This window comes from Emys orbicularis, chromosome 10, assembly GCF_028017835.1.
Source record: "Emys orbicularis isolate rEmyOrb1 chromosome 10, rEmyOrb1.hap1, whole genome shotgun sequence".
Lineage (NCBI taxonomy): Eukaryota > Metazoa > Chordata > Testudines > Emydidae > Emys > Emys orbicularis.
Window position 1 is genome coordinate 50011482 of NC_088692.1, and position 11211 is coordinate 50022692.

At 53.9% G+C, this 11211-nt stretch overlaps 1 protein-coding gene across 1 annotated transcript in view; it reads left to right on the plus strand.

The window, feature by feature from the left end:
• The window catches only part of SHF (Src homology 2 domain containing F), a 58176-nt gene extending 47870 nt beyond the window's left edge, over positions 1 to 10306 (plus strand). The window contains exons 6-7 of the mRNA XM_065412603.1: positions 332 to 451; positions 10120 to 10306. Coding sequence (XP_065268675.1) covers positions 332 to 451; positions 10120 to 10306 — 307 coding nt within the window. The remainder of the gene's footprint in view (positions 1 to 331; positions 452 to 10119) is intronic.
• Positions 10307 to 11211: the final 905 nt, after the last annotated feature.

An 11211-nucleotide genomic window follows, 5' to 3' on the forward strand; every position in this document is an offset into this window, starting at 1 on the left:
CTCAGCCTGTTGTGAGACTAGAGAGTCGTGCTGCCAGCCACCCATCCATCCTTCCTGGAGCTCTGCGGCACTGTCCCCAGCCTTTCCCAGTCCGCTGCCCCCCAGCTCTCCTCTCCCTTGCGCAGCTCACTACACAGGCCCTGGGCATCAGCATGCGTAAGAACCCACCAGGGCACTCACTGATATTGCTGCTGCAAGATCCACGCAGAGAACCCCAGTGTTCTGCAGCAAATTGTTCCTGCTCCTTGCTGTGGCTTTGGCTTGCCTGTCATCACCGCATCCCTCCGTGCCTGGGCAGTGCCCCTGAGCCAGCCTCTCTCTCCCCTGACAGCTGGTACCATGGGGCGATCAGCCGGACGGATGCTGAGACCCTGCTGAGGCTGTGCAAGGAGGCCAGTTACCTGGTGCGCAACAGCGAGACCAGCAAGAATGACTTCTCTCTCTCCCTCAAGTGAGTGTGCTTGGCCAGGCCATCAGGCAGGGCCTTCCCCCACTGGAAGTTCTGGAGCAGGGCACGGGTGGGGGATGGGGGACTGCAGGACCAGTGGCTGGCCAGGCTGCTGCTGTGTGTACCAAGCTGTGTCTGTCCCCTGTGCGGGGAAGCAGCAGGCATGGGGCTGCGGGAGGGGAGGGGAGGGGAAGCCAGGCTGTTTCCCTTTCCCGTGATGTTGTCCTTGCCCTTTGCTGGCAGCTGTCCCCAGGGCGGCGCTGTCTCAGAATGGTTGGGTATGTGGAGGCACATGAGAGCAGTGCTGTCAGCACATGGCTCAGTGAGCTCCCAGGAGAGTTGCTGCTTCAGGCCTGCAGGATGGGCCTTTCTGTACGGATACCACCAGCGGCACCTAGTGTCTCAGGCAAGCCAGCAGTCACACCTGCCCTCTGGGGGTCGCTGCAATGATCACACACACTCATCCCACCACCTAAACACTTGAGTAACACATAGGGGAAACTGAGGCATGCACACAGTATTCAGAGAAGACATTAAGAACATTCCCACTTCGTTACACACATGCACACACCCCGGGACACTGCATTCTAGGTTGGGAGTGCTGCTGTTCTGGGGAGTGAAAGAAGCCCCAGAACAGATGGTGGTATGGGTGAAAAGAGTAGGGAGGGAGCAGAGAACAACACGCTCAGTAAAGCAGGAGGCACGAACGAATGAGCGTGTATTGTTATTATTGACATGTACTTCCACATGGAGACACGCACGGACACGCATGCACACACACGCATAGATACATCGATGTGCACGCATAGACAGCTTTTTTAACCATCCCAGGCATCCCTCCCCCGCCTTCCTCAGGCCTTTCAGTTATAACACCCCACCCCTTTAGGCGTCCTCTAGGGCAGTGAGCTCAGCGCTGTGCTGGGTGGAGAGGGAGCCATGCCAGGTGGCTTTTAGAAAAACATCCAGTCTTGACTGAAAAGTTGAAAGTGATGGAGAATCCACCACACCCCTTGGTAAGTTGTTCCGATGGTTAATTATTCTCACTGTTAAAAATTTACCCCTTATTTCCACTCTAACAGCGTTGGGGTCTGGGCAGCGCCTCCTACAAGATAGCCCAGGGCCAAAACAGCTCCCTGGATCTGCCCGCACAGCCACTGTCTTATGGGGCTTGCTGAGTTCCCTTGTGACTGGGCCTGTCACATGCAGCACGCACTCCGTGAATGGGGTGGAGAAAGTGCATGAGGAAGTGTTATTTACCCCTTCACATAACACACAAACCAGGGGTCACCCAATGAAATTAATAGGCAGCAGGGTTAAAACAAAAAAAGGAAGTACTTCTTCACACAATGCACACTCACCCTGTGGACCTCATTGCTAGGGCATGTTGTGAAGCCAAAACTATTACTGGATTCAAAAAAGAACTCAGTAAGTTCATAGAGGCTAGGTCCATCAATGGCTATTAGCCTAGATGATCAGGGATACAAAACCATGCACTAGGTGACTGCTGGATGCTGGGAATGGGAACAGGGGATGGATCATTTGATGATTACCTGTTCTGTTCATTCCCTCTGGGGCACCTGGCATTGGCCACTGTCAGAAGACAGGGCACTGAGCTGGATGGACCATTGGTCTGACCCAGTATGGCCACTCTTATGACAGCTGGCTGTGGTATTTTAACAGCACATCTCGGAAGTGCTCAGTTCCCTCCTTTGCATGCAGCCCAGGGCAGAGTGGCCAGCACATGGTCTGTTGCACTCCTTGGCCTCACAGGAGACTGCGGGGGGTGCTTCCAGAAGTGACTCTCTATCATCAGTCCACCCCAGCATCCCTGCCTGTGGGATGGCTTTGCTGCTTGGATTGGGGTCTCTGGTGCCACCAGCCATGATGGAGTCTGGGCAGAGCGATCTGAAGCACCCAGTGCTGGCTCCCTTGGGGAGGGCTCCCTGCCCAGCCTCACTCCCCATCTAGTACAGCAGGTGCTTTCGCAACCCCATGGCACCATGCAAAGTAGCTCTGGCTCCACAACCTGCCTCCCCTGACCCTTGGCTGCTGTGCCTCGTGCCAGGGAAAGCAGCGGGACTGAGAGTTCTGCCGGGTGGACGGCCGAGAGAACAGAGCGGCGCTGGACCACTCTACCAAAGAGCAAACAAACAAGAGACATTGGAATTGCTCATTTATGAGCATAACTTTGATTTTAGTTGGTATTACTGAGACCTGGTGGGATGAGTCACACAATTGGAATGTTAAAAATCAATGGTTATAACCTATACAAGACGGCTCAAGTGGGCAAAAGGGGAGGGAGAGGGGCACTCTGTCAAAAATGGCTTTATCTGTTTCCGAGTCACTGATAACTTGGAAGAAAATGATCTTAAATGCTTATGAATCAATGTCCTAACAGATAAAGCACAGGATGCGATATTAGTTAGTGTCTGCTACAGACCATCAAATCACACTAGAGAACAGGAGGACCGGCTCCTTATGCACCTGTCTACAATGTGTAGGAATAACACTTGGTGATCATGGGGGACTTCAATTTGAGTGACGAATACTGGAGTTTTCATGGTCCCAATACTAAAACATCCTTGGAATTTCGAAACATTATAGATGACAATTTCTTAACTCAGAAAGTGTTACAGCCAACACGGGGGAATTCTGTATTAAACCTCATCTTGACAATTCAAGAGAAATTGATCACAGAACTAAGACTTAATGGTAGCTTAGGTGTAAATGATCGTGACTTGATCACGTTTATAATGTGCAAGCAAAATAAAGTCCAGATCAGTGATATATATACTTTGGTGCTTTAATAGGGTCAGTTTCACAGAGCTGAAAACAATTATGAGCCAAATCAGCTGGGAGGAAGAATTTAATCAGAAAAATCTGACTGATAATTGGGAATCATTTAAAAACACCTGACTAGATGCTCCAAAAGCCACAATCTCACAATTGAGGAAAGAAGGCTGAACTGGTTAAAAAACCAACCTGGTTTTATTGTAAAATAAAAAATATTTTTACAGCTGCCTATATAAAAAAAAATGGAAGAAAGGAGTAGCTGATCGTAATGAATATAAATCAGAAGTTAGGAATTATAGAAAATTGATAAGGGAAGCCAAGAGACACAAGGAAAAATCTATGGCCAGAAGAGTTAAGGACAATAAGAAAGAGGTTGTTTTAAAACAATATTTGGAAGGAAAAGAATCCTGATAATGGTACTGGTCCATTACTAAATGGAAATGGTAGAATTATCAATAATAATGCAGAAAAGGCTGAGGTGTTCAATAAATATTTATGTTCTGTATCTGGGGAAAAAACATGATATAGTCTCATCATGTGGTGGTGAGAATACTCTTTCCATTCCACTAGTATCTCTGGAGGATGTTAAACAGCAGCTACTAAAGTAAGACATTTTTAAATCAGTAGGTCCAGATACCTTGTAGCCAAGAGTTTGAAAAGAGCCGATTCAGGAGGTTGCTGAACCTTTAATGTTGATTTGCAATAAGTCTTGGAGCATAGGGCAGTAAGCTCATGTTGTGTCAATTATTAAAAAGGGTAAACAGGATGACCCAGGTAATTACAGGTCTGTGAGTCTGAATTGATCCTGGACAAGATAATGGTGCGACTGATACGGGACTCGATAAATAATGAAATAAAGAAGGGTAATGTAATTAATGCAGATCAATATGGGTTTATGGAAAATAGATCCTGTCAAATTAACTTGATGTCTTTGTTTGATGAGATTACAAGTTTGGTTGATAAAGATATTAATGTTGACATTATATATTTAGACTTCCGTGAGACATATGACTTGTTGCCACATAACATTTTGATTTAAAAACTAGAGTGATATAAAATTAACATGGCACATGTTCAATGGATTAAAAACTGGCTAACTGATAGGTCTCAAAATGTAACTGTAAATGGGGAATTATCATTGAGCAGATGTGTTTACAGTGGGGTACCACAGGGATCAGTTCTTGGCCCTATGCTGTTTAACATAGTTATCAATGACCTGGAAGAACACACAAAATCTTCACCGATAAAGTTTGCAGACAAAAATTGGGGGAATGGTAAATAATGAAGAGGACAGGTCACTGATACAGAGTGATTTACATTGCTTGTTAAACTGGGCATCAGCAAATTATGTGTTTTAATACAGCTAAATGTAAATGGATACATCTAGGAACAAAGAATGCAGGCCATACTTACAGGGTGGAGGAGTCTATTCTTGGAAGCAGTGACTCTGAAAAAGATCTGGGGGGTGTGGTGGATAATCAGCAGGACATGAGCTCCCAGTGCGACGCTGTGGCCAAAAGATCCAATGCGATCCTGGGATGTACAAAGCTGGGAACCTTGAGTAAGAGTTGAGAAGCTATTTTACCTCTGTATTTGGCACTGGTGTGATCACTGCTGGCATCCTGCGTGCATTCTGATGCCCACAATTCAAGAAGGTTGTTGATAAATTGGAGAGGGGTTCAGAGAAGAAACATGAGAATAATTAAAGGATTAGAAAACCTGCCTTCTAGTGATAGATGCAAGGATCTCAATCTGTTTATCTTAACAAAGAGAAGGTTAAGGGGTGACTTGATTACAGTCTATAAGTACCTACGTGGGGAACAAATATTTAATAATGGATAGTTCGATCTAGCAGAGAAAGGTCTAACACCATCCAATGGCTGGAAGTTGGTTAGACAAATTCAGACTGGAAATAAGGTGTAAATTTTTAACAGCGAGAGTCATTAACCACTGGAACAACTTATTGAGGGTTGTGGTGGATTTTCCATCACTGGCAATTTTTCAGTCAAGACTGGCTGTTCTCAAAACTCTGCTCTAGGAATTATTTTGGGGCTGGTCTCTGGCCTGTGTGGTACAGGAGGTCAGACTAGATGATCACAATGGTTCTTTTTGGCCTTAGAATCTATGACTGTATGAGCCCTGCAGGGCAGGTGGGGCCAGTGTGGCGATTGAAGCATGACAGAGCTAGGGGGCCTCGTGTGTGAGGCGAGGGGCTCCACATGCAATGTCCATCTCCCTGCGTTGGGCCCCATGCACTGCGCCATTGCAGTACGCTGCAGGGCTAGTGCTGCCAGCTCCTGTGAGATTGCCTGCTTCTGATACAGTCTCAGTGCCCCGAGTCAGGGGAAACTCCCAGCTCCTGCTGAATGGAGGGACACAGGGCCTGAGTATGAGCAAATGGCACCGAGCACAGGCAGCCACGAAAGCCCTGCCAGTGCCAGTTGTGGCCTCCTGAGCCTGAAGCCAATCAGATGATGCAGGGGGCTACCTCTGGTGTTTGCATGGGGCAGCGCAGCTCCCCGGGTCCTGCGAGGGGGGAGTGAATTGGGGTGGGAGCGGAGCTGGTTAGCGTGAGGAAGGCTGCAGCCCTGCCCAGCCCCATCCAATGCTGTGGGATGGTGCCATCATGCAGGCCGGGGTGCAGAATAAAGCCACTCTTCCAAGCTGCGTTGTTCTGTTCTGGTTGTTGCGGGGCCAGGCAGGGGAAGCAGCCCCCCAGAGGGGTTGAACTCCAGGTCACTCCCTCCCTGCTCAGCTGCTTGGAGCATCGGAGCTGGCCACAGTGAGCCCACATGCCAGGAGGACTCTGGTGTCTTTCTGATCTGCTTGCATTGGTGAGTCAGTGTGACTGGCAGCAGCAGGGCCGTGGCGTGCCTGCTGGCAGCGAGCAGCTCTGTGTTGCTAACACTTGTCCCAGAGCTGTTCATTGGAGGGGGAGCAGGGCTCCAGCCATCTCACTGCCCTGTGCGTGCTGCCAGCGGCTCCTGTTCTGAACCCAGCAGCGCTGAGCCCAGGGCTTTTCTCACTGGTGGGGTGGGAAAACGGCCTGGTAACGTGCCACCGATCCCTTGGGCTTCCCTGGAGCATTGCTGCTACTTCAGCTCCTCCTCGCACTGGGCCTGTCTGGACAGCTTGGGACTGGACGGTGACCAAGTGTGGGACATTACCCTAGAGAGGGGCCCAGATCTGCTCCAAGAATGGATTCGGGGCAGGGCTCGGCTAAGATGGTCACAGTGGTGCTCGCTGGCCTTGGAATTGCTGAATCTTGAGCCACCTGGGGCACCCAGCTGCCCTATCGCCGGGCAGGCCCCATGTAGCTCCTCCCAGCAGGCCTCCTTTGGGATCTCTGCAGCGGGATCTCTGCCTGAACGCCCATGTGGTCCGGTCAACACAGGCACGTCACTGCGGGGCTGGGTGCCTCTTCCTCTAGCTCAGTGCCCTGAGCATCAGAAGTGGTCCCCAGCATGTGCCCTGGATGTGTTACCCTTCAACATCTGGCTGTGGCTCCCTACCTGGCCAGTGAAATCCCTTTCCTCCTGCCTGGAGTGTCTACGGCTGTATAGAGACCCCAGTGCTCAGCCCTGGGCAGGATCGAGGTCATGGACTCCCTGGCCGCCTGCTTTCCAGGCTGCACCACTCCTCTCCTCTGGCCTGACTCTTGCCTGGAGCCCTGGGGCATTCAGTGCTTGGATTTCCTTCTCCCCTCTGGCTCTGGGGTCAATGGCAGGCTGGCTGAGCGGGCCCCTAGCTGAGCAGTGAGTCGCTGCAGAGCCTGGTGAGGGGCAGTGGGGCTAGGGAGGGTCTGCTGGCAGTGGGAGAGATGGGAAGTTGCTCTTGTGACCAATTGAATGCCATGGATTCTAGCCCTGACCCCTGGGGCATTCCTCCATGTGACCCCATGCAGGGGCTCACCAGGAATGCTCCCCCTGCTCAGCAGCCAGTGCCGTAGCCCTGCTCTTTGCTCCCTTTGTCAGTCCCCACGGAGGTATCTGGTAGTCATTGTGTGGGATGGCTGCCTGCAGGGCTAATCCATTGCCTTCTGTTCCCCAATCTCCTCCATCAGGAATTAAGCAGGCAGTTTGTATGAGCCATTTGGAATAACCCGTGTGGTTAGCAGGAGCCCATGTTCACACACACACAGGTACCCTGTGCCAGAGGTAGGCATTGGCATCGCTGCCTGCCCATGTCCTGGGGACCCTCTGCACCGTGTTTGCCAGCAGGGATCCAGGCATGGGCAGAGGGTGGTTGGGGTTATGTCTTTGCTGAGCCAGACATTCTGGGCTGGATGCAGGGCTCGCTGGGGACAGTCTCTGGTTGGTTACAATGGTCACTTCTGGCCTTAACATCTAGGAATCCGCAAATCAGCTCCAGCTGCCGTAGGTGTTAGTAGGAGTCTCCCCCATACACCCGGGCTGGAGCTGGGCTCCTCAGATGAGAGTCGTTTCACCCCTACAAGTGGGTTTTGTTGTCTGCCTCTGGGAGCCTCCGAGGGAAGAGGAAGGTCAGCTCTGGAGGGAGGGTGGGCGGCTGAGAACCTGCCCTTTGGAGCCATGTGACCTGGCACAAGTCACTCTGCTGCGCCGGGGTCAGTTTCCCGGTTGGGGGGGCTCCTGGCTATGAGGAGCTATTAGGGCAGGGATTGCTGCTGCCGGCTCCTCTAGGGAGCACCAGCGATTCTGCAGTTACGGCTGTGCTTTGGGCTCCATCGCGGGTAAAGTTCCCATACTCGCCTTTCAGGCTGCTGTTGTCCAGGCTCGGCTCTGAGCAACATTGGTTGGAAGCTGCAGCTGTTGTGAGTTGCAGGAGAGGGGCAAGATACCCCTTTGCAAACTGAGCATCCCCTGCACAGTTCTCGAGCAGAGCTGGGGGGTGAGGGCTGGGACTTAGCACCTTCCACCGCACTGCTGGGCTGCTGCTGGGTATGCTCGGTGTGTTCACACAGGGCTCCTGCTGCACTCCCACTGCCCCGCCACAGCACCAACGGTTTGCAGGAGAGTGGCTTGCCAGGTGCATGGGGCTGGGTTTCCCAGTAGTGCCCAGACAGCTCCCATAATGCTTTGCATGGTCTAAGAACCTGGCTAGGGAGAGTGGCTCTGCTCTGCCCTGCACCGTGGGTGAGTCCCCAGCTGGCAGGCTCTGCTTCTCCACCTCCCTCCTCACAACCCCTGCCCACAAAGGACTGCGGCAGTCCCCAGCTGGCACACAGTCCCTAGGGGCCATGCCTCGCTGGCACAGCTCAGAGCAGCCCCCAGGCTGACTGGAGCTGGGCAGAGAGCAGCCAGCATCAACTGGAGGCACAGCGAATGTGGACAGGCAGTCAGTGCCTGGAGTGCTGTAATGATCCACAGGCAGGCAGAGTAGGGGCTGGGCATTAGTGCTTCCTGCAGGACTGGTGCAGCCCCAGCTGGTGCAGTGCATGGAACGGAGCTGGGCTTCACCTCAGGCCTCTCCTGCCTCCCCTCCCTGGGAGCCACCCACCTCAGCTCAGTCACTGCAGCAGCGCAGCCCCCACCCCGCAATGGCTCAGCTCCTGAGCTTGCAAATGGATTTGAAACCCATTCCACTAATGCAGCCATCAATCCATCGCGGGCACGGCCTCCGGTTGAGTCGCAGCTGCTGCGTGCCGGCGGCATGGGGGAGGGGACTGGCCGCAGCGCAGAGCTGGAGATGGCTCAGCCTAGCCGCTGAGGCTGCTCGTAAGCTATCAATATTTTGCGGTAATGTGCATTCCAGACGCTGCAGACAGGCTATGGCGCTCCTCGGAGACACAAATTAATAGCAACAGGGCCATTAGCCTGTCACTTGGAATCAGCGGCTGTGGCATTATCTTCCCACGCGGCTCAGCCGGCGCTGGGCCCTCGCTGCTCCTGAGGGAGGCTAATGGGATTTTGCACAGGCCTAGGCAAGAAGCGGAGACGTGACAGGACCTGCTTTCTGGGTCAGGCTGAGGCCCAAAGAGAAGAAGCCCCTGCCCAGAACGGGCAAGGTGTTCCTGGCATGCGGGCCTCAGGCTGGCAGTGACAGGCTGCGCGCTCCCCACTCCTACTGGGGGGGTCATGGGCAGCAGGTGACAGAGCTCGCAGAGAGCTCCCTGAATGCTAAGAGAGCATGTGCCCGTCAGCATGCTGTCCCACAGCAAGTCAGGACCCAGCGGTTCTGCCGCTGGGCCATACAACTGCCCGTGGGCCTGCAGAGCCCTTCTCACGGCAGGGAGTGGTGTCTGGCCAGTGCCCAGGGCCTGGTCCTCAGTGGGGCCTCTGGGAGCTACTGTAATCCAATCACCAACAGTGGGGAGGGAGCAGAGGGTTGTGGGAAGGTGCCGGGAGGGCTTAGATTCCCCCCGGGGATCCAGACAAGGGAATTGGCCACTTTCCAAAGTGCTGCTAGCTCTGTGTTCCTGGCAAAGCCCTGCTCCCCAGCACCTGCTGAGGCTGCCTGGCTGCCAGGCTGTGCAGATTCTGCCTGAACCCAAAAGTCCTGTTTGGTGTCATTGGTATACTAAGGCACCCTCGGCTCAGACGGCTGCTCGGCAGGCCTGGCACAAATGAGGAGTGGCCCTTGGACCCAGGACCCTGCTGCAGGGGGCCAGCAAGCAGGAGCTCCCGATAACTGGGATGTTTGTTTTCTGCGTTAGTTTAGTGCTGCGTGGGGGCTGCAGGTGTAGCAGCCAGCCAGGGCTGATGCAGCCTGGTGAGTGGAGCTCAGCAGCCCCCTGATGCTGAGTGCCCCGGCACCCCCTTGCACTACGGTCCCATGCTGGGGGGCAGGGCCAGGTGGCACTAGTGAGCTGTGTGGAGGGCATGCTGTGCTGGTGTGGGCAGAGCAGGGGGGTGGCACTGCACTGCTCTAATCCTGGCTTTGTCTCTTTCTCCCCACAGGAGCAGCCAGGGTTTCATGCACATGAAACTCTCCCGCACCCAGGAGAACAAATACGTGCTGGGCCAGAACAGCCCCCTATTTGACAGTGTGCCCAAGATCATCCACCACTACACCAGCCACAAGTTGCCCATCAAGGGGGCTGAGCACATGTCCCTGCTCTACCCAGTGGCTATCCGAACCCTATAGCCTGCTGTGCAGCAGGGAGGTGCCCAGGGAGCACCCAGCTTGGGCCTGGCATGCGTGCAGCTCTCCCAGGCAGAGCCAAGGAAGGGCTCCGGACAGCTGGCCAAAGTACAGACTCATTGGTACAGCTGGCTCTGGGCCCGGTGCTGGGAGTGGCCGGACCACTAGCTGCACTCTGGCTTCTTGCCAACACGGTATGGCGCTTCCCAAACCCTAGGGGATGCGCCCCTTCTCTGGGACCAGCTTGTGTACATTCCCCATGGAAAGGGCCAGGTCCGACTACCACTGTGTCCACCACCCCCTCGCCGGTCTCCTCCTGCCTGCAGGCCTGGCCCAGGTGGCTCCCACGGTTCCTGTTGCCAGGGCTGGAAAAGAACAGGGGCCTGGGCTTTGGTGGAGTCCCAGGGACCAAGGGGGGAATTGGGAGATAATTTATTGCTAAGGCAGGTAAGTGGCCCCTTTCCGGAGGTGCTGAGGCCCCTGGCAGCGCTGGCCTGCCTACGGTGAGTGTGAAGGAGCTGAGGGGATGTGCCCGCTGTGTATGCCTTGACCTCCCTCAGATATCACAGAGAATTCCTAACACTTTTTTCCACAGCAGGAATAAGAGCAAGGGTGGGGGGTGTTGGGCCTGCTCCTGAGAGCCGGATCGAGCCCGCTGGGCTGCCACTGTGAGACTGTTTCACCATGGAAGAGGTTGTTGGAGGAGGACTGGTCTGTGGAACAGGACAGGTGGCCGGCTGGCACAGCTCACTGCAGAACTGGGTCCATGGGCCCGGGACAATCCGCCACCCTCCTTGGCCAAATGTACACACTGAGTGTGCCGTACCAGCACCCAATAAAGTCATGCAAAGCTGCCAGCCACCCTCCCTGTGAGACGCAGTGCTCGCGTCCACCTGTGCAGCTACAGC